Source organism: Pyrus communis, chromosome 2 (assembly GCF_041283825.1).
Source record: "Pyrus communis isolate YQ-2024b chromosome 2, ASM4128382v1, whole genome shotgun sequence".
NCBI classification, from domain to species: Eukaryota; Viridiplantae; Streptophyta; class Magnoliopsida; order Rosales; family Rosaceae; genus Pyrus; species Pyrus communis.
In genome coordinates this window covers 19876890-19899552 of record NC_142566.1, presented here as the reverse complement: position 1 = coordinate 19899552, position 22663 = coordinate 19876890, and the positions used below count along the sequence as shown (strand labels likewise).

Below are 22663 nucleotides of genomic sequence, written 5' to 3'. Positions count from 1 at the left end.
CCTACTGATTATTATTACTAAAAAATAAAAAAAATAAAAAAAGACCTCCATGCCATACATTTAAATCTGCCGCTCTTTAATCTTTAATTTCTTTCTACTTTTTTCGGTTTGACAAGATTCTCATTCAATGGCTCAATGTGTATCCATATTCTGCTGTTGTCATATGGTAAAAATAACAAGTTTTATGCATACTTTGGCATAATGAAGTTAGCTAGGGCAATGCGACCTCCTTACCCAATTTCAAATTCCCGCGTGGTTTAGATTAGAATGTCGCTCAACTAAACAGCTGGTTGGGTGAAAAATAGAAGCTGAAAAACATAATAGACATTGAATTTCAAATGAATCTTCAACTTAAATAGAGACAGAAGGATCCCATCTTCCATGGCCTCTCTCAATTTTAATCAAGGGGAAACTTTGGGGTAGCAACCTTCACTCCAGTTTCCTCCTCCGCACGCAATTTTTCTTTTATTTATTCAATCAAAAGGCTAGAAATAGAGAGAGAAGTGCAGCGGGACAAAACGCGAGTGCACAATCACTTTCCAGAATTTATCATGCATCTTCCGGGGAAACATGATAAAACAGAGAGAAAAATGAGGAGCAAAATCTGAATTTCCTTGCAAGAAATAAAATACTGAAAGAGCAGAAAGTGGACTAATGGCAGTAGTTACAATCCTAACTCTGCTTTTGCATTACCATTTCTGAAGATGATACAAACTTCTAAACCAACTCTACAAGAACCCCCAAAAGTGAAACAGGAAAGAAAGGGAATACAGAGCAATAACAAATATGAATCAACAAATTCATCTGCCTGCATTGTTGAGTTTTCCGAGCAAACGAACAACAGAATCCACCCATACAGGAACAGAACCATTCCCGCTTTGGCTTGGAAATCATCTGCTTAGACGTTTTGAGAGACCACCAAACAATTTTACATGTCAAACACAGGAAATTTGATTCTCAATTCGGAACAATCTCATCGTGAGATGCTTCAGATTTTGTCTCAGATTCTTCTTCGACAGTAGACAGCCCACCCTCCCTGACAAAGGCCGGATTTAGAAACTTGGCCAAAAAAGCCCATAGCTTGTAAACATCCTCAAAGTTGGTGAGAAAACCCAAAGAAGCTGTTACAACCTCAACCCGTACAAACCCGCCTTTTCTTCCTTTTTCCATCGGCCTGCACAGCGTAGTATCTTGAAGATTCGAAGCCCCATGCTGTCTCGAGGTATCCATGATTCGTATGTGATTGAGGAAGCCAATGCCAAGAGCGATACCTTCTTTTTCAGCCAGCTTCTGAACAACTTCAGGATTGATCAACCCTCTGTTTTGGTCCCTCACATTGAAAGCCACAGCTGCACCTCTTTCATATTTTATTTTTGGCCCATAGATGTGAACCAAATTTGTTCTGCCGTCTCCATCTGAACCAGGTAACCTTAACTGCAGTAACGAGGTCACAAGCCAGTTGATCAAAAATCGCAATCGGGAGGTCGTTTTATTGAGGCCCAACATATTAACATGATCAATATGTCGGCATGAGATCTCCGGTTCCCTCCTGTCCCAGTCTTGTCCATCACCATATTCCCCATCACTGGTGTAATCTTCGTCGTCCAGACTAGCTGCAGATACCTCTCCTGTCTCAAGATTATGGCTTCCATGATCTCTACAGTTATCTTCTACACTAAAGGACACCCGTCTCCCCCTGCTTGGTGCTTCAGTCTCTTCCAAACCAAATAATCGACCATTAGTAAATTTACTCCCCTCCCTTCTTCCTAACAACCTAAATTCACCTTCAGTTTCTCTTCTTATGGCGCTCTCTCTTATCTCACCACAACTTTCCGTGGCTGATCCATTCTCTAGGCTACAATGCCGAGACGTTGAAGTTGAATTCTTGGGACAAAACCCATTTGTAGCAGAGTTCAACAGTGACCCAGTAGGTTTGCTGGTTCCACCACCTTCCTGGATCTCCCCGTTATGATGATCAGAACCAATGTTACCATTTTGTAAAGTGGGGCTGACTTCTGCAAATTGTTCTTCAGGGACTTCCTTGACATGGTCCAAATCCATTGAAACTGATAAGACAGCGGCGTCAAATGATAGCACATGGGAGTCATCATGTGACCCTGAATTTACCTCTTTGTCATCATATATTGGATTGCCATGTATATTAGAAGTAGGTCTCGGGGAAAGTTGCTTATGGTTCTTCCTCCCAAGAAGCCAAAATGGAGGCAAAGGAGAGGAAATCTTCTGTTTGTGAATCTGGCCTGATTTGTCAGAACCCAGTGGACTCTGACCCAAATCAATCCAAATTGAATTGTCTGATGACTCGTCTTCACTGAACACAGGACTCTTCATCATGTCCCCTACTGAGATGCTTTCCGTCTCTTCAAATATGGTGCTAGTTCCATCCCTGTCCGAGCTGTTATCTTGATCCATCTCAGTCTCAAATACATCCCTCACCTGAGCAGCCGTGTATGCTCCAGAGAAAGCAGGCATCTGTGATCCATGGCGAGAGTCGGAGGGTTTCTCACCACTTTCAGCTACATGATCATCTTCAATTCCGCCCAACTTGTCCAGACCATCTATAGAATCACTAAGATACATTGGGTATTCGGGGGTAATCTTCACCATTCCAGACCCAGTTGACCCCGACTGATTCTGAAGGCATCCGATAACTGATTTCTTAATCAGAAGGCAGCCAAATCCAGTTGGATCAAACCCAAAGACCCTGTAAAATGACGTGATGATGAAATCAGGCCTGAACAAGGATAAACCAAGCGAATCCATGTCCTTGGGACCCAATGACCCAGCATCAAGCAAGACATGCCAATTGTTCTGTTGTGCTAATGCCATCCACTGGTAAGAATACTTGGCCCCGGTCACTCTAGACTGAACTGGAAAAACAAAAAGACCAGTCGCAGCATCCTTCTTCTTCTTCTTTTTGTTCGTAATTTGCTTTCTCAAATCAGTTGAGCACAGTTTGAGGGTTGGCCACTTAAACCAGGCACTGTAAACCTTTGCACCTTTCTCTCTGGCACTCTGAACCATCCAATTCACAGACTGGCTCTCGTAATCAAACATAGTCAACAATTTTTTGTTCGTTTGGAAAGGGTATGATTCGGCCAACAATTTAAATGCAGAACCTCTACTCACAGTAAACACAAGACCATACTCATTCTCAGGAATGTTCAAATAATCCATAATCCTAGTCTTTATATCATGTTCCACAGTGCCTTTCTCAGCACCACCATAAAGTGCATGATTATTCAAATTTGCAGTTATCTCAGACAAACTAAATGTAGAAGACTCCCAGTAGTGCACTGTCTGAAGATACGAAAAAAGCCCAAAACCACAGTAATCAAGGCATACCTTTGGAGACAAATGTGAGTACTCCTCAAGCCTCAGCTGATCGATCTTCTCCGAAGACTGGTATTTCGGGTACATAGTGAGGAACTTCGATAGAGCTTCACGGAGTTCAGGGATGGCGTCTTCTGACTCGAATATGCGCTCAGCCGCGAGTGCAGTGGCACGGAGGAATTCGCGCTGGGTGTGGAGCCTAGCAAGGGATCTGGACCGGCCAAGGCCCTCCTCTTGGTTGCCAAGGGGCTCAGACTCCATGTCCTGGGATTTAAGGAGTGATCCATCCTCCGATGCTTCCTCAAGAGCTTCCCTAAGCTTGTTCTCCTGAAGTTTTCGGAGAATTGAGGTCGTTTTCCGGATGTCAAGATTTGAATCCGATGACCCATCTTTCCGTTTGCTGCCGCTGCTCTTCTTGTCCATGAGCAGAGCAGCACACTGATATAAGGGCTTCCATAGTGAAAAATGCATGAAAGCTAATTGAATTCAATCTGAATCAAAATACCCAGAGGGGAAAATTGGCTCCGAGCAGCAGAAACACTAGGGTTTTGGATTCAGCCCATCAAACCCTAGCTCCTCCCAGGCAAGAAAGAGATGATTTTTGGCCAGATCAAAGAAAACCCACCTCTGGATTCCAATTGGATTTTCAAAAGGAAGCAGCTTTTGGGTCCAAACTCAAAATTAGAGGAAGAAAGCAAGCGAATTTACTTGAAAGCCAAAAGCCGCTGCTGAAAAAAGCCGGTGGCTCAGTGAAGCATTCGAACAATTTTCCAGGTCAAACCCACCCAAAATAGCATTTAAAAGAAACCCAATTTCCACAAAACGTCAACAAAGTGAATTATTCTGGGAAAAAAAGAAGAAAATTAAACGACCCCAAGGAATGAAAATTAAAGGAAAGGGGGTCAAACCCTAAAAACCCAGATCTCCAAAATTCCAAAGGAACCAACTTTTTGCAAAGAAGAAGAAATTCCCAAATGCACAAATGTTAGAAATTTCTTTCAAGAATTAAAGCCTTTCACTGCACCGCAATTAATTGCAAGCTCTCCCTCTCCTCTCTCCTCTCTCTCTCTAACTTTGACCCAATCTACAAACTACCACACCAATAGCTCCTCCTAATACGAACAGAGAGAAAGAACATTGACTTTCACAAAACCAAAAAGGAAAATGGTGTTCATTTATTCATTTATTTTTATTTAATTTTGTTTTTCTTTTCCGATTTTTTAATCGATCGACAATAATCAGGTTGCTTTGATGTTTAGCTGTGTTGGTGGTGGGACCCACGGAAGGCACTACCATCCCTTCCACAGTCGCGCCTTAAAAGTCAAATAATCAGTTGGCTTTGGCTTCCTACAACAGCTGATTTATGTCCAACTAGGCGGGAGGTAGCTGCCTAATTCGCAGTAGTGCTATCTCTTAATTCGCAGTAGTGCTATCTCTACGCGTTTATTTTTTTTATTTCTCACACATCTCTCTTAATTTTTGACAATTAAATTAAATAAATTAAGAAAGATTAATGAATAAAAATTAATAAGAGTATATGAAATGTAAAAATGAGTGTATGAATAACACTATCCCTAATTCATATGAAAAATGCTAAAGCGACTTTCTTAAAGTAAAACTCTCTATAAATTTTATATCATTTCACGTCACAATTTTATGTTAATATTATAAAATAGTATATTTCAATCGCAAATCAGTGTTTTTTTTTTTTTACTATTTGGTCTTCTAAAACACTAATCTTGAGAAAATGTTGGTTAAACGAGTTAACAAAAATGTGTGTTTCCCTTGCTTCATAACGTTCATGTTTAAATCTCTCTTATTTTGTCATTTAGTACTACGGTGTATGGGTATTTCTTTTACTTTGTAAGTGAAAGGTTTTAGATTTAATTCTTACCAAAATCAAATTTGAATCATATTATTGTTAACCCATTGTGAGACTTAATCTACTCTTCTAATCCCGTAATATGGATAATATTGTTTGTTAAAAAAAAAAAAAAAATTCTCATGATTTTATATAAGGCTATTTAGAATGTGGGAAAGTAACACTTGTTTAGTGTTTAGGATTGGAGCTTTTGACTTATTGGTCTCTTATCTTATCAATCTATCCAAAAACAAAACAAAACATATATGTTTATTTAGCATTCCCAAAACATATCATGTAAAATCTCTGATGGAATTCTTGATTACCACAAGTTCTTCTCTCACTCTGATAGAAATATTTCTATGATGTAAAAATAGCTGTGTTCAAGCTATACGTTCAGATAAGTTTCACAAATAACTAATAGCAATGCAAAATCTTATAAAATAAAATACAATTAGCAAATCAAGCAGGTACAAATTGTCGAGAAGAGATCTGAAGGGATCCTCTTCGGATCTCTTCCACCAAGGTTACCGGATCAAGTAGTCCGGGTCTTTGAAATTTCATGCAACGGTCTAAAATTATTATAGCTTTTAAGGGATCAAAACAGGTGGGGTCATTAGATGAAATTTCAAATGTCCGGATTACTTAATATGATGACCTTGGTAGAAGAAATCCGGAGAGGATCTCTTCTCGACAATTTTCACCTGCTTGATTTGCTAATTGTATTTTATTTTATAAGATTTTGCATTGCTATTAGTTATTTGTGAAACTTATCTGAACATATAGGATCTCATCTCCAAATTGTCCACTTGCTATCTTTTTCAGTTAGTTAAATAAGCATATTCCCTCATGAAAAAAAAATAGTAAAACATAAGTTAAACAATTAGGCCTATTATTATTTGTCCACCACCATAAAATGACATCTAAACATCTTAATTAGTCAACTCTTATATCAATTAGACAAATAAAGATTTCAAATCTTTTTTAAGTTGGCTTTGGTTTCCTTTGTTTAGTGTGTTCTTGAATGTTAACCCCACTTGATTAACAAATAAAAACTTGGTTTGTTTTGATGTCTCCACAATTGGTGATTCAACACTTTTTTTTTCTTCGGGTATTGCTATTTGTACACTACTTTTTACCTTTTACAAACTCTTGTTAAATTTTTGTCCATTGATTTTCTTAAATTCATTTGATTTGACAGCAAAAAATTGAGAGGTATGTGTGAGAGATACAAATAAGTATGTGGATAGCATCCTCTCTTTTTTTAAATGTTTAAAACCAATGAAAACCCTTAATTTGTTGCTTTGCAATTTGATTAAGGCATAAAGTGTTTTGTCCTTTTATATCCATCATGAATGCGTAAAAGACTTTTATTTTCTTTAATTTATTGGGTTTAAACTCAATGCACATTCTAAAAATGATATTCTTGATAATATTAGTATCATTTGCTTGGAATATCTTCATTTCTTGATATCCATATATCTCATAAGATATTTCTTGTGTTGTTTATTAATATTATTGTACCGCAGCCATATCTTCTAGAGGTTTGAAAGTGGCAAGCCTCAAACTTTATATATTATGCAGGTCCTTTATATTTTTATGAATGAATATTCAAAATATAAATATGCCAACAACTAACTTTGATGTAGATATAAGAACACGGCTTGCATTCTTATGGACAATGATTCATTCTTTCATAATAGTTAATCACAATTTTACGTACGTATAAAAACACAAAAGAAAACTTTATATACATGTTAACTTAATCAAACGGTATTTTATTTGTGAAAAATGAATGATTTCTTTTAGGCAAATAGTCAGGTATTTCATCACCTAGAGAGATTTTTATGTGCGCTGCAAATTTGATTCGGTACATCAAGTGTCACAATACACATGGTTAGATACTTGAAAAAAAAAAAATCAACTGCTTATATTATGGCACTTAGAATTAGTGTACCAAGTCATGTTCCGGCATCTTAAAAAGTTATCCATTACATACAATATGTACCCCAGGAGAGTTGAAAAGAAGAATGTTGAAAATTAATGGATACCTTTTGAAGGAGTGCTTTTTTTAGGTTTTAATTTAAGAAAAACTAATGGAAAAAGTTTGAAAACTTTGAGTTTTAACGAAAATGACAAAATAGAGGGTAAAGCGAATGATACCAGAATTAATTTTTTAGTGTAAAAATATAATTTTTTATTAAAATAAACAGTACGGGAAGTTTTTTTCCTTTAATTTATGATGATTGTTTCCAAGATGTAGGATACCGATGAAGTAAAACTGTCTTCAAGATAGGAATGCACGACACAACATTTCCTTAGTAATTGTATTAATAGCAGTTTTTTGTTTTGTTTTATTTTTTTTTTGTTTTTTGTGTCAAAGGTTACCAATAGAAGTTTAATGCAGTAGTTTTTTTTTTTTTTTTTTTTGGTTATCACGATCGGTTTGATCTAGTGGAAGAAAGCAAAAACATGAGAAATATTAAAAAAATTCTCTTAAAAGTGAGATTTTTTATGAACTATCCGTCATTTTATTTTTTTAACATAATTTCCGTGCTAATTTTTATATTATAACCATTATACAAAAAAATGAGATGACGAAGATTTTATAAAAAATCTCACTTTAAAAGAATCTCCTTAATGAGACCATGTCAAAATTAATAATCATCTACATGTATTGTGACATCCCACATCGTCCAGGGGAATGATCCTTATATGTATATTCCCATCTCTACCTAGCACGAGGCTTTTTGGGAGCTCACTGGCTTCGGGTTCCATAGGAACTCCGACGTTAAGCGAGAAGGGGGCTAGAGCAATCCGATGATGGGTGACCCACTGAGAAGTTGCTCGTGAGTTCCCAAAAACAAAACCGTGAGGGCGTGGTCGAGGCCCAAAGCGGACAATATCATGCTACGGTGGTGGAGCGGGCTCAGGAAGTGGTCCCACCCGGGCCGGGATGTGACATGTATCTCATGCATTTATAATGTTGTTGTGCATTATTAATACTATTGGCATTGTTGTAGAGAGAAAAAAAAAACATATATATATAATATAAATAGAATAAAAAGCTCAAGGCGTTTCAAAGCAGTCGAAAATTTTGACCCTGACTCTTAAATTTGAATCAAAACTCACAAAAATTTGATTCTTATAAACATGATTCTCACAGTTATTAACCTCTAACCACTACAAAAAACAATGTAAAAATTAAACTCAAGAAGACAACCAATTTCCAACGTATGAAAACTAGACGTGTGTAAGTCGTTGTGGCCAATGTGGAAGATGTTTAGTGTTAGAGGATAGAGCCTTACTTCGAAAACTTCACAAAATAAATTAAAGTTCATATTGAATGGTTTCACTTCTAATTGAAACAAATAATTAGTAGTGTGACATTAACCTTGAGGATAAATTTTTAGTTATGACGGAAATACGGATGGTACATCATGTGTTTTGATCGAAGTGGTGGAAAATTTTAATTTTTAAGTTATTAATCTTTTAACACACATATTTCACTATTTATATAAGAACACGTGATGTACTACTTTGTGTGACGGTCACACTGAAAAATCTCTCAACCCTGAGATGTTAACAGTTAGATGATAATGTTGTTGTGCATCAACATCATGCAAGTTTTAGGCAGAAATATTTAGCATCCTAGTTTACTAGCAAAAGCTGAAAGCACACATACAAATGAAACGAGACAATTGATAAGCATACAGCTCCTTTGGATTCCCCTCTCCTCAATAGCAGAGAGATTTGGACATGGTGCACACAGCCCTAGAACCTGCCTCCCCACACAAGAACCGATTTTGCAATATTCTAGTTTTACTTTTTCGACTTTGGACTGATTATATTGACTATAGACTAAAGTTAAGGAAAAAGCCAAAAAGTCAAAAAGAAAAAGATATGTTATACATTTCAACTTGTAGTGTGTTTAGCAGGTGTAGCTTCGAGGTTAAAAGTGATTAAGTACAAGCTTTAAGCTTGAAACAAACTTATGATGGATGGAAATAATCAAAACATTAATGCATGATCATCTCTCGAGGAGAGCTTAAAGCTTTTGTGGTCGTGGTTTGTACAATATTTTAGAGTGGTGATTGTTGCTCATATTTGAGGTGTGTTTAGCAGGTGTAGCTTCGAGGTTAAAAGTGATTAAGTACAAGCTTTAAGCTTGAAACAAACTTATGATGGATGGAAATAATCAAAACATTAATGCATGATCATCTCTCGAGGAGAGCTTAAAGCTTTTGTGGTCGTGGTTTGTACAATATTTCAGAGTGGTGATTGTTGCTCATATTTGAGGTGATGGTGTATGTGGTTTATGTGCTTGATAAAGGATTATAAAAAGATAACTTGATATTTATTGGAGGAGATTGACAGCAGGGCTTCTTTGCTAAAAATTGGAAGATCATCAGATGTTGGTGCGGTATTTTCCACGTGGAGTCTCCATGATAGTTATTGGATTTGCAATGTTTAGTTCTCATGACTAGGTTTAGGGTTTAGGATTAAGGATTCTCCATGATTGAAGAATCATATTGTGTTTTTTATGTGTTTATAATTGTAGGTTTGTGATGTTATTTTGACATATGTAGTCTCTTGAATTCTAAGAGGCATATCTAACATGTCGGCCACATATATATGTTTTGATTCTAATGAAATTTCTTTCGATAAATAAAAAGTAACATTTGAATAATTTTATGATAATATATCCTAACAATAGAACACATCAGGTTGTAGTCCAATTCTTGTTAAAACATGTAAAATAATTTACAACATAACTTGTCTCCCTAGGTACTCATAAAGAAACACCCGATACTTTTAAGCTACAACAAAAAGTTGTTAAAACACATAAAATAGTCACACACTTTCAAGCTACAATCAAAAGTTATCCGTATGAGATATTGAGGATTTTTTAATTGTTTTTAGATATTGAGTTTTTATCAATACGATCACCATATGCGCATAGTTTTGTCTAAAAGAAATTAGAAAATAGAGTCAACCATGCATAATTCGGATAAAAAATACTAATGAAACATATAAAAATACTTAACTGAATTCTACTTGATCAAATCAATCCAAAACATATGTCATTCATACACAAGGACAATTATATACACCATCGTGAGTGTAACAGGCAATAATAATTCCCACCAAAACTATACAAATTAAAAGTCTCCCTTCTCACTATATTCCAAATTTTAAATTTGACCCAAAAAGTTACAAAATATAAAATGGACACGTTACTTGGGCTTCAAATCAAAGAAAATTCTTTGACATGGTTGGAATTTGATGGTCGTTGGAATTTGATGGTTTTAATCACATTTTATATGACAATTCGGAACATTAATCGTCATATTGAAGCCAACTTAAGAATACGGGAGTATGATTCTTTCTTCTCTTTTTATTCTCTTCTCTTTTTATTCTCTTTATTTCGCTCCCTTCCTATTTGAACAGTCACGGTTAAGTCACGTTAACATCTTATATTAATTTTTTATAATAAAAGAAAAATAAAATAAGAAAATGTGAGAAAAAAAGATGAAGATAATGAAAAAAAGGAGAGAAGATAACCCTAATCTAAGAAAAGATCATATTCATAATGCATGCATGGTTGACCAACAATCTTTTTGAATAACCTACAATGCCTTGTCAAATCACGAGGGAGGACTACATCAAATGGTCCAATAGTTGGACATGATCATGAACGTAATAAACGATAAATAAGAATTTCTCGAATATAAGTTATTGACGTTGCATTTTATAAAATAAGTAACTAAATTTTTGAAAAAAAAAATTACTAGGTTTTCATTATTAAGTGTGACTATTATTGAATTTTATATTAACAATACTTAGAAGACAATCAATTTTTACGATAATTTAATTCATTAAACTGTTTCTCATTAATATTGATAGTTGTCAAAGAAGCTACCAAGATTACCATTTGCTCGAATATCGAAGCCTCAATGTTTTATCTTGCATGCTTACGAAAAGAAGAAAAGGGTTAAATTGCTTTACATAATGGCCAACTAAGTAAATGCAAAATGATGTGCCTCGGAGGCTCAAAGCACAAGAACACCCAACTTTGCCAAAAGTGGGATCTTTACTTGCAAGTAATGAGCAAAAAGGGTGACCTCCTTTTCTTTTCTTCATATGAATGCTTTTGCATGTATATTACGTACGACATTTTCAACCCCTCTTCCTTTTCTCTAGATATTGGATTCTCTTCAAGTCTTGCTTCAATGTTATTTGCACTTGTGCACTAAAACCTTGTTGTGTGCTCTCTCTCTTGTATAAGACGATATTTTAAATTTGTTTAATGTATATAAAAGGAGATTCAAATTTAGGTGCAAGGTATCGAATACACTACTCTAAACCAACTAGTGGCTGGTTAGAACTTTGGTTTAGTGCTTTATATACTTGAATTCTAAAAATTAATTTCAGGGTTTTTATTAAGGAAATCAGAATAATCATTTTGCACTCTAAAAACGTAATTATGCACCATACCAAGTGTTTTTTCGATCCTTTATATTTGTACATATTTGGAAAGCAAGATGACATTGTTGAAATGTTACAAATAGCTACCAAATGGAAATTCATACTCCAACCAATCACGTGGGGTTAGGTATCTATGATGTGGTAAGAGAAATTCTGCCTAAAGTTGGAGTATCCAATGAAGTTGATAATCACATCTACATTCCACTTTTCCCCTTCATAAGCAATTGGCTTTTTTCTTTTGAGCTTTTATTGCATCAAAGTGCTTTCTAAAGCCAGCAAAGCTCAACTCAATGGTCTTCTTAGAACCTATTGTGCCTAACTTCACTAGAGGCAGAGGGCCCAAAAGCTAGCAGAAAGGCAAGATTTTGAGTGTAATCAGAAGTATATCCCGTGGTTGCACGGTAGAATCTCTCCAGTGTAAATGAGATCACCTTTCTATTAATGGATTGGCAATGAGAGGCCAGTTCATACATCTGGTATCTCAAAGGAATGGCCCATGATTAACAGAAAACGGACTTTTTACGAGCCTAGCAGAGTTTACTATTTTAATTAGCAGAAAATCCAACATCAGTGTATAATTACCATGTAATTCGACAAATAAGGGAAGCAAATTAACAATTACCAATATGTGGTGAATGAAGGTCATTAAATTAACACGTCTGAAATGTAATGACCTACAATTTACTGGTTCATAACAAAATAGGACCTTGACTGAATTCAAAAGGTTGGAAACCACTGTCAATAACATACAGAAAAACATGGTTTCTTGCAACATACGCAATTCTGTCACACTAACCAAAAGACCTGACTCAATCCTTGCTGAAAGAAATCATACGGATTAGAGTCTTGCTGCAATACTCTCTCAGCTACCTAGACTGACACCAAGAGTGTTTGCATCAACAAAATGTCCTATTTGCTAGTTTTCAACATCATGGATGCTGCCTTAGGCATTGCCCTTGCGCCTCTGCCTCAATCTTCCACCAATGCTGTCCGGACTTGGTTCAGCAAGAACACGCTTCTTGTTGAGCTTTGAACCTGTGCCCAATGCAGGACTGCTATCTGGAATTTCCATTTTTTCCTCTCGTAAGTCATCATCCTTAAGCTCGTTTCCTTTCCTGCGTCTCTGCCTTAGTCTTCCACCAATACTATCAGTGCTTGGTTCAATATCCAGAGCAGGCTTCATTTCAGACTTTGAGCTAGTTTCCAATGCATTATTGCTACTACCAAGTTTCATATCCATCAAAGGCATTGTATTCTCTTTCCCACCTTGACGATCATCTCTGCTGCTCTCAGTCTCAGATTGAAGCTTTGACAATCCAAGGTGGTCACCAACCTTGTGGTCAACCTCAGGTGATCCAAAACTTTCAGGCTGTTGTACCACATCTGAAAAGGACAATCCCCTCTTTGCAGAAGTTTGGTTGTTAATATCTAGATTTTTGCTATTCTCGATATCATTCTCCTTCTCACTCTTAAACTCGTCATCTCTTTCTTGCCAAGTTAGACGTTTTATCGCTCCAATATCATTGTCGTCCTTGACAATTTCTTCACATGATGCATCTACATCTGGGAATTGCAACGACCTCTTTGCAGAAACTTGATGCGTGGTTTCCAGATTTTCTCCTGAATTTGTCTGTCCTTGTTGGGTGTGAATGAGATAGTGTGCAACTGATTTGAAACCTAGTTGTGATACCTGGAAAGTAGACAAAATTAATCTTAGCCCCGTTGCCCAGGGACAAAAGAGAGAACAAAAAATATGTGGCATGGTTTTGAAAGGAACCTTCTTGTAGAGGATGCCAGTAGGAGGCCATCCTTTTTTTGTCCGACAGAAACTACAGTTGCAAATTCCGCGGCAGACAGGGCAAATCCAATCTGGATTCTGATAGGCTTCAATTACATGCTCCCCATATCTGCTCCAAGAAGATAAATAAATAAGTATAAACATTGGATTAACACATTTAAGAATGCATGAGTCAACCATTACAAAAAGAGGTTAGGTAGCCCTCTTGTAAAGCACAAAAGGATGATTCATAAAAGCCAACTGTGTAGAACATATCTGAGGCAAAACCTACGAGATGTGTGAAGTCCAACCGATGAAAATTTTGTTAGCCACCCACTTTTTTCCTTTCCTTTTGGGGCTTCCGGGGGAATGTCCATGCAATACATTAATCATTAATACTATATATCATTTAAAGTTGACTTTCATTGGAATTTGACAGTCTGCAGTCATAGTATTCTAAAGGAACTTCTCTGTGTATAGTTGACAAAAAAAAAAAAAAAAAAAAAAAAAAAAAAACTTGCTATAATTCCATCATGCCACTGCAGCCTAAGCTCCACCCAGCTTGTTTCACTCCCATAAAATGCAAGGAAATTGATATAAGGATTGTAAGACAAGCATCACTGAGGTCAGCATGTTGCAATTCACATAAAAGAAATAAAAATGGAATCTACGTGTCAACTTCAAATTAGGGACAGCATAAGTGGGAACCCAGTAGTAAAAAACAGCAGGTTGTAAAGTTTGACAATCAAAGCAAGTGCCCAAGAGGAGCATTCTAGGAGTCTATGGTTATTAACCGCTTTGCAACGTTACAACAATCTGCCTAATGTTTACAAACCAATGGGACCAAACTGATAGTAGATGAGAGAAGAAACCTTCAAGAGTATAAAGTTTACCGCATGTACAGACAATCGCCACAAAACTGCCCTTGGAGCCTGTTGCATTGGTTGCATTGAGTATGATGGCCCAGAGTTTTCTGCCTGTAAAACAGAATTTCAATCTTGCAAATATATTCAGCCAATGCACTAGTCCAGAAAGACCTGTACTACAACGCTTATCGAGACACAGCATATAGCAAGAAAATGACACTGAAATTATGGACATGGAGGGTGAATATTTCATTAGTACTTTGTCACTATAATATTCCATGTTCATACCGGTTATGTTCCTTACCTTGTCCTCCACTCTAATTAGCGCTCATTTGGAAGTGCTTTTAAAATGACTGAAAGCACTTTTGGTGAAATGTTTTTAGGTTCCAAAAGCACTTGAAGTGCTTTTCACTTGCATTTTACTAAGGATTGGTTCCAACAGCACTCATCAAAAGCGCTCTCAATCATTTTAAAAGCACTTTCAAACAAGCCCTTAATCATCTTTTAAATATCCCAAACCTTTGATTTTATCCTAGCTTATCATTCTCTCCGAGTCTAAAAAAAGGCATTCGATATTTACATAAGGCTGCATTTTGGCAGAAAAATGTATACCTGCATTGATGGCAAGTCTTTCCTCTAACCGGGTCATAAATCCGCTTTCCATCTTTTCCATAACCATCCACAAACAGAGTCCAGGTCTTATCAGTGTTGCCCAACAGCGTCTCATGCTCCTGCGTGTAGATCTCCGGCCTATCACCCTCCTCCAGCGTAATACCTTTCATGTACAAAGCCTCATCCTTCTTCGACACATGCACCTCTGCGTAGCTCACTGGTGTTGCATTCTTCAATCTGAACCCATAAAACCAAAACATGGAAAAAACCAAAAGAAATCAACTCTAACAAAATTGAAGTAAAAGTAACTGAGGACCCAATCCACATTCTCCAAAGTCAAGTACCAAAAAGCATTCACACTCAGAAACAGCTTCAAACCAACAACAATCACAGACCTGGTCGAATAACGATTCAATCTTTAAAGCAAAAACGTGTGTATCAAACATTCAAAACCAGAGACAGTAAAAATCCACCAGAATCAGAGACCCATTTGGTTAAATATTCTAATTTCTAAGGGAAAATTCTCGTAATCCAAGAAGTTAACAGAGAGGGCATGGGAAAGATTACCTAGACGAACGACGAGTGGGTCCTCGTGACCGAACGGAAGTGGGTCCAGACAGCGTCGTACTTCGGCCGGAATAGCTCTTCGTTGATCTAATTGATTGAAAGTTGGATTTGAGCTGAAGAGAGATATCAACGATGCCGAGCTTTTGCATTCTTTCGCGGTTTTCTCTGATTCGATCTTCTCTGGACTGCTCGTACAGAGACTTGGGGGTTTGGGGGTGCTCATTGTTGCTTCGAGGGTTAGGGTTTGCTGAGGATTCTAGGGCAACAGTCTTCATTCCCAGAGTTGGCATTGTGAACTCTCTCTGTCTCTGGGAATCTGATGAGTCTCTGCGGGTGTGGGTGACTTGAATTTACTCTCTCTCTCGGACTCTGAGTCCCAGTGGGCGATTTGAATCCCTCGCTCCAACGGTCAAATTTGGAGCCCAAATTGTGGATTTTCCCCTATTTAGCAAACAAGGGGAGAGAGATTAAGCATTAGGACTCCTAATTTAGGACGCACCTTTTTCAGTGTGTTTTTTCTTTATTGGCATTTGTACTATAAAAAAAGATTTAGTTATTAATTTTTCCATATTTAATGTTATTTAAAAAATTTAAAAGATTTATTTGGCAACCAATTTTAGTTTTTTGGTAACCAATTTAAGTTTTGTTATTAGACTTCGTTGCTCAACTCGGTCACTGACAAAGTTCGAGCTTTGACCGTCAAAATGCTACAGACTCTTTGTAATAGCACATTAATTTTTATGACAGAATTTCAATGAGTTGGGTTGGCATGCAGGCGCACTAACGGCTCCAAAAAAAGGAGTGACGTGATGAAATAAAGGATGTTGAATTTCCAACAGTATATTTCTGGATCGTTGGATTTCCAATGGTAAATTTTTTTTGAAATTCGACCCGAATGGCTAGATGACGTATCTGGACCGTTGGATTTCCAAATCAATGGTCCAGGTTTTTTGGCATTAAAAAAAATCAGAAAAATTGGAATTGTTGCCGTTGGTATATGTGTCACAATGGTTTAGATTAATTATGTGATTAAAAAAATTATAAATTATATTTTATTATTTATAAATTTTTTTAAAAAAATATTAATATTTTAATTGGCTGACTATTCAATTTAAGCAGAAAGATACATTTGGACAATTTATATTCCTTGAAGGAGATTGGGTTGCCTATAGCCTCGGATTGTTTGGTGTTGGAAGTGTTTTGTTTTCGTTTGGGCTTGAGTTTCTTCAGGTAGTTATTTTTCTGACCAAATTTTATTGGACAGTACACTATCTCATGAACAACTATATAATTCTGTAGGACTGAAGGTGTGCGCTTCTAGAGGTAGGTTTGGGTTCTTTTTTGGTCAATAGGTAGGTTTGGATCTAAAATTTTCAACTTTTGGGTTTTCAAAATCTTTTAAATATATTAATCAAAACCGGTTTTTAGTTAAAATAATTTTTGAAATTAGCATAACTTCTCACTTTGATCTTTAATAATGAAATTCAATAGAAGTAGTCTGTGTTTGTCCACAGTATATCATTTTGATCATTCTGTGAAAAATAAGTCAAAATCCTCGTCAAGTGAAGATTTTAGTTTGACAAAAATAATTTTTAAAAGGTAGTCACGTGGTCGTTTATGTGACAATTTAATGAGGATATTAACAGATTTTTCACGAAATGACCAAAATAATTTACAGTGAACAAATTAAAGACCTCTATCAATTTTCATTCTCAGGATCAAAGTAAGGAGTTATGCTAGTATAATTTTTTATAAAAAAAAAAAAAAAAAACCTAATCAAATCTGGTTTTATAGTATGAGATATGGACTCACTGCATGCGGATCAATAATTAAATCGATAAATTAAATAGCAGTTGTATCAACTTCTAACAAAGCCAACAAGAAGCTCCCCCTATGACTGTCTATGATTCTATGACGTGAGTGAGTCATTGTTTGCATGGTTGCAGAAGCAACCTAAAATGTCCTCAACGGTTGAGAAAATCCCACCAATGTTGGTCAACTAAACTCATCAAAATACGTGTTCATAGATCAGGACTTTACCTCTACAAATAGGCCACACCAAATGCAGCAGCAGCTGGAAAATTAGAACAGTATAAATCTTACAAGTTTTCACCGATGGCTTCTTTTAGCTTCTCTCGTAGCAAGAAGCTGCTGCATATATAGTTACTTTTTAGGACTTAGTTTTCATATCATCGACTTTGTGAAGCTTCAAAACTGCATGGCCATGGAGTATTCTTACACTGTGGCCTGCGTAGGGTTTGTTCTTTTGATCGTTTTTAATCTGAGTTATTTGGGAAATGCTGCTGAGAATCAAGGGTTAGGAGCTTCTTTTATCTTTGGTGATTCTCTGGTTGATGCTGGAAACAACAACTATTTGCCCACGTTGTCGAAGGCCAATATGGTTCCGAACGGGATTGATTTCAAGGCGTCTGGAGGAAAACCAACTGGAAGGTTTACCAATGGCAGAACCATTGGTGATATTGTTGGTAAGGGTATCCTTGTTGGTAGTATAACCTCTTCTCCAATATAAGCCGGTCTAACGTGCGTACGGGAAAAACTTACAGATGTCATGTTGTATACTCATTTCTTTTTATCTTGTACATTGCATAGTTAGTATATATGACGAGTAAGATGAAAGAAAGGGGTGTATAACATGTTGCATGGGAGTTTTTATTTTTTATCGACTGTAGAGGACGATATAAACTTGAGACATTTATCAACGTTGTGAAACATAGTTTTTAACTTGGGGTGTGTTATTTGTTTATGCAGGAGAAGAATTGGGGCAACCAAAGTATGCACTCCCATATTTGTCACCAGATGCCAAAGGGAAAGCCCTATTGGTTGGGGTGAATTATGCATCAGGAGCAGCAGGGATTATGAATGCAACAGGAAGAATATTTGTAATTAGCTAGCTCTCAACCGTCTGTGGATTAACCTTGCTTTAGTTTAATTTATGCACTTAAATAACACATGTTTTGTCTGATCACAGAGGATTAAACCATAAATGTTGCAGGTTAATAGGGTGGGAATGGATATCCAAGTTGATTTTTTCAACCAGACAAGGATGCAGATCGACAGCGTATTGGGTCCATCACAGGCAAAAGAGTACATTATGAAAAGATCTATTTTTTCAGTCACAATTGGGTCCAATGACTTTTTGAACAATTATCTACTACCAGTCCTCTACATTGGAGCAAGAATTTCTCAGAGCCCAGATGCTTTTATTGATGATTTGATCTCTCACTTCAGAGTCCAACTTACTGTACGTATATTTTGTTAAAAGTTTTTTTATTTTAATTTTTTTAATAGGATATTCTAAACTACTATAATTTACTGGAAGGTATATTCAACCTTGGCGAATACAAGCTGTCACACTTTTATTACCTAACCCACATCTGTATATACATATTTAAGTTAATCCACTACCACTTTTCTTGATTAATTGGGTTCTTAATTATGGTTATTGACTAATTGATTTGTGCAGAGACTTTATCAATTGGATGCTCGCAAATTTGTGATTGGAAATGTTGGACCTATTGGATGCATACCTTACCAAAAGACCATAAATCAACTGAATCCAGACCAGTGTGTGGATTTGCCAAATAAGCTAGCTCTTCAGTACAATGGGCGGTTGAAGGGCTTACTTGCTGAACTGAGTGAGAACCTTCCAGGATCAACATTTGTTTATGCAAACGTGTATGATGTAGTGATGGATGTCATTACAAATTATGACAAATATGGTAAGCCCAAATAAACCTAACATGTTTAATGAGCTATATATTTCTAGTGACACTATAATCTAGAGCTAGTCTTAGCATTTACTCATATAGATGATGAGTTCGATACCTAGAGTGATAACAACAATCGTATGGATTCTAAGAAGAAAATCAAAACTAAATTTCAAACCTATTATATTAGACTCAGTGAATATTGGTTTCTGAACCTGTCACAATGCGAAACAATAGCCATTTTGAATAACTCCGTTAGAACTTCCGTAAATGTTCCAATTTTCCCTAATTGTATTGATATATATGCAGGATTTACAACAGCAAGTGTAGCATGCTGTGGAATTGGTGGCCAATACGCAGGTATAATTCCATGTGGTCCACAATCCAGTCTCTGCAAGGATCGGTCGATGCATGTTTTCTGGGATCCCTACCATCCAAGTGAAGCTGCCAACCTTATACTTGCCAAAAAATTGCTTGATGGAGACACAAGAATCATTTCTCCAATGAATCTCAGACAACTCAGAGACCATGGATTAGGGTAACTTAATGTAATGGTGGGTAACTTAATGTGCTGCTGGATTTGTTGGTGACATACCCCTGTATTTGTGGTAAACTCTGTCAGTTTAAGGTTGCCTTTGATAAGCCTTGAGTAGGCCTTCAGGCTATCTTAAATGAGTTAGTGTTTTTTAGGCATGCTACTATAGGCCCATACCAACAGATTGAATGATTGGTTGTTTGTTTTAGGTTGTTTGCTTACTCCATAAGTAATTCAATTTCATTATCAAAGGGATTGTACCATAAGGGTGTTAAATCTATGTTAAGTTCTTTTTTATGACTTGGTGACAAGGACTTTTATAATTTCTGTATGTTGATACCAAGGGAGAACCACAAATTAATCAAACTGTATTCTAAGTCAGTTTGCAATTCTCATGTAAATGTAAAGACAGAAAACAAGACAAATTAGCTTGAAAAATAAAGTATTTAAAGCGATGAAAAGTAAGGGCATGTTAGATTTTGAATCAACAGAATAATGAAAGGCAAATGAATTAAAGATATACAGTAAATACATGCATTCGGGCAAGACTACTCGCCAATCTGGCAAGTTCTTGAAAGTACAGGATGTGTTGAGAAAGGAAATTCAATACAGGAAATCGATACTACAAAGAAAGTAGCAGAGTTAAAAATATAAAGAGTGTTTGAACTACGAAGGGAATTTGTAAAAAGTAGGCTTACAGAGCTTTGAAGTCTTTTTGTATGTTGAGTTGAATGTAATTTTCTTCTTCCTTTTGCTACCTTTTAAGAACAGCCTCTTTCTTCCAGAGTAAGCCCTTTTAGTTCATTCCCTCTAATCCAAGTGGCTGATTTGATTGCTGTTAGATGATGAGTTTTCACTTGGATACTTGAGCTTTTATCCCCTTGAAACTAAGAAATTGTGACTGGAAATAAGAAATTGCGACTGGAAAGTACTTATTGTTTGTGAAACTCAACTAAGTAATTTTCCTTCTGTGTGAAAGAGGGTTTTTGCCACCCACAATTGCCATGTCATTAAGCACTTTTAAATTTTAGGTCGTGCACTGTTTATTTGTTGCACAACCATTAGGCTTCAGACATAATTCATATGGGCCTTGGATAGTCCCAAGAGTCTATTTTTAGTCCAAACAGGGTTAATGATTCAGTTGGAATTTTCTTCCATCACATTCTAGTGATCCAGTTTCTGCCTTTCCTGAGGTAGCAATGAAAAGGTTTGACTTTAGCTTTGATTCTGCTTTCTCTTCTTAAGTTGAGCCAGCTCTATCCAAACAAGTTTGAAAGCTGGCTCTTTTTCAGCTCTATATTAACTATTGACCCATCTCTACACCCTCCAGCAATCTAGTTCCAGTCTTAAGATTAATCTCCACCCTTCGCAGGGCTCCCCTTTTATTAAGAATTTGTGCATGGGCGACTTGCTGGTTAGGCGAGTGGGTACAACCATGCATGCCTTTATTATGTAAACTGGTGTAACAAATACTAGCCCTTTTTCAAATAATGTTTATGCCTTATTTGGTTTGGGAGATTTGGGGACTTGGTTTTAGGATTTTTATTAAATTTTGGTTCGATGAACTTTAAATGTGTAAGTAGTTACGTTCAAATTGGAATAGAGAACAATGTATGAAAACCTTGAGTTCAGGAGAGATTTTTCAATGTGATCGGTACACGGGGTGGTACACCACGTGTTACCATATAAATGGTGGGATATGTGTGCTAAAAAGTTAATAACTTAAAAAATAAAATTTCCAACCACTTCTATTAAAACACATGGTATACTATTTATGTTCTTGTCACAATGAAAAATTTCCTTGAGTTCAGAGTTCGATGTCCCTTCCAATGTAACAAAAAAAATAACAAGAACATGGAAGTATTATTTCATTCCCCAGCAAAATCAACTCTGCAACCAAATCATTTAGAACTTACTTTTGAGTCTTGTGGTGTGAAATTATATATTCCACATCCATGTCTCTTTCAACTAATTCAAGCTTTCATGTTGAATCTAAATCTTACGTTCACAAGCTTGTACAGTTTGAAGACGTTTTTCAAGATGCTTGAAGATGTCTCACCTGGCGCCATCAAGCATGCTTGAATAATTCATGTTTGTGTACGGCAGTTATAGGTTTCTTACAAAAGGTTTTGTTTTAAGGAAAATTGATGAAAAATTCTTAAAAATTTTAGTTTTTAATCAAAATAATAAAATAAAGGTGTAAGTAAATAGTACTAGAAGTGACTTTTCAAAGTAAAATGTCCTTAACGTTAAAAATAAACAGTACCAGAAGTATTTCATTAAGATTTCTTTTGTTTTATGACAAAGTGCACCGCTATCACCACAAAATTTAATACGCAGCCTTCTTTATTTTTTGTTCAAAGGATATTATGCACTGAGTCTAGTATAGGGCTGGTTTCGGTTTGGTAACCAAACCAAAAATGTTAAACTGAAAATCAATACAAAATTTCGATTAACTAAAAATCAAATCGAAAATGATCCGAAATTTTTGGTGATCCAAAGTTTGATAAAATGAAAAATTGAATTGGTTTCGGTTTGCTTTGGTAAACAAAAAATTGAATTGGCCTCTGTTTGTTAGGCCGAAGTTTTTAGGCTATCTTAATTTAGCCCATATTTAAGAGATTTTGAGTGTCAAAGTTTGGCAAAATTTTTATGTGAGCTTGAGAGTTTGAATTGGAATGTCAAATTTTTATGTAACTTAAAAAATTCAGCGAAATTTGCAGCAGTAGCAAATGGCGGTGGTCTGATAAAAGAGAGAGAATGATTGAATGAGTTTGTTGTTATGAACTAATGAGTGAGATTAATCTCAACCGAACACACTAATATACTATATATTTCTAAAAAATAGATTTCGGTTCGGTTTCACCTTCTTTATGA

The 22663-nt window shown here is 36.1% G+C and overlaps 3 protein-coding genes across 3 annotated transcripts; 1 reads left to right on the top strand and 2 right to left on the bottom strand.

Moving 5' to 3' along the window:
- Window positions 1-647: 647 nt before the first annotated feature.
- On the bottom strand, window positions 648-4571 carry LOC137746937 (uncharacterized). The gene has a single exon (XM_068486946.2). It carries the CDS (start codon window positions 3820-3822, stop codon window positions 958-960), a length of 2865 nt encoding a protein of 954 aa, XP_068343047.2. The 5' UTR covers window positions 3823-4571; the 3' UTR covers window positions 648-957.
- A 7728-nt stretch (window positions 4572-12299) lies between these two features.
- LOC137748951 (uncharacterized) lies at window positions 12300-16051 on the bottom strand. The gene is made up of 5 exons (XM_068489139.2): window positions 15524-16051; window positions 14957-15193; window positions 14372-14455; window positions 13479-13608; window positions 12300-13391 (listed from the first exon to the last, which is right to left on the bottom strand). The coding sequence occupies exons 1-5, from the start codon at window positions 15811-15813 to the stop codon at window positions 12645-12647; spliced, it is 1488 nt and encodes a 495-aa protein (XP_068345240.2). The 5' UTR covers window positions 15814-16051; the 3' UTR covers window positions 12300-12644.
- Window positions 16052-17596: 1545 nt separating this feature from the next.
- LOC137748973 (GDSL-like Lipase/Acylhydrolase superfamily protein) lies at window positions 17597-20086 on the top strand. The gene is made up of 5 exons (XM_068489158.2): window positions 17597-18009; window positions 18293-18423; window positions 18537-18785; window positions 19008-19263; window positions 19561-20086. Exons 1-5 carry the CDS (start codon window positions 17742-17744, stop codon window positions 19791-19793), a joined length of 1137 nt encoding a protein of 378 aa, XP_068345259.2. The 5' UTR covers window positions 17597-17741; the 3' UTR covers window positions 19794-20086.
- Window positions 20087-22663: the final 2577 nt, after the last annotated feature.

Coding starts and splice junctions, on each gene's coding strand:
- LOC137746937 (XM_068486946.2), bottom strand. CDS start 3,822: ATGCATTTTTCACTATGGAAGCCCTTATATCAGTGTGCTGCTCTGCTC.
- LOC137748951 (XM_068489139.2), bottom strand. CDS start 15,813: ATGCCAACTCTGGGAATGAAGACTGTTGCCCTAGAATCCTCAGCAAAC. Junction 14,456..14,956: donor AAGACTTGCCATCAATGCAG/GTATACATTTTT, acceptor TCTGTTTTACAG/GCAGAAAACTCTGGGCCATC. Junction 13,609..14,371: donor GGCGATTGTCTGTACATGCG/GTAAACTTTATA, acceptor TTCTTGGAGCAG/ATATGGGGAGCATGTAATTG.
- LOC137748973 (XM_068489158.2), top strand. CDS start 17,742: ATGGCCATGGAGTATTCTTACACTGTGGCCTGCGTAGGGTTTGTTCTT. Junction 18,424..18,536: donor ATGCAACAGGAAGAATATTT/GTAATTAGCTAG, acceptor TAAATGTTGCAG/GTTAATAGGGTGGGAATGGA. Junction 19,264..19,560: donor TACAAATTATGACAAATATG/GTAAGCCCAAAT, acceptor ATATATATGCAG/GATTTACAACAGCAAGTGTA.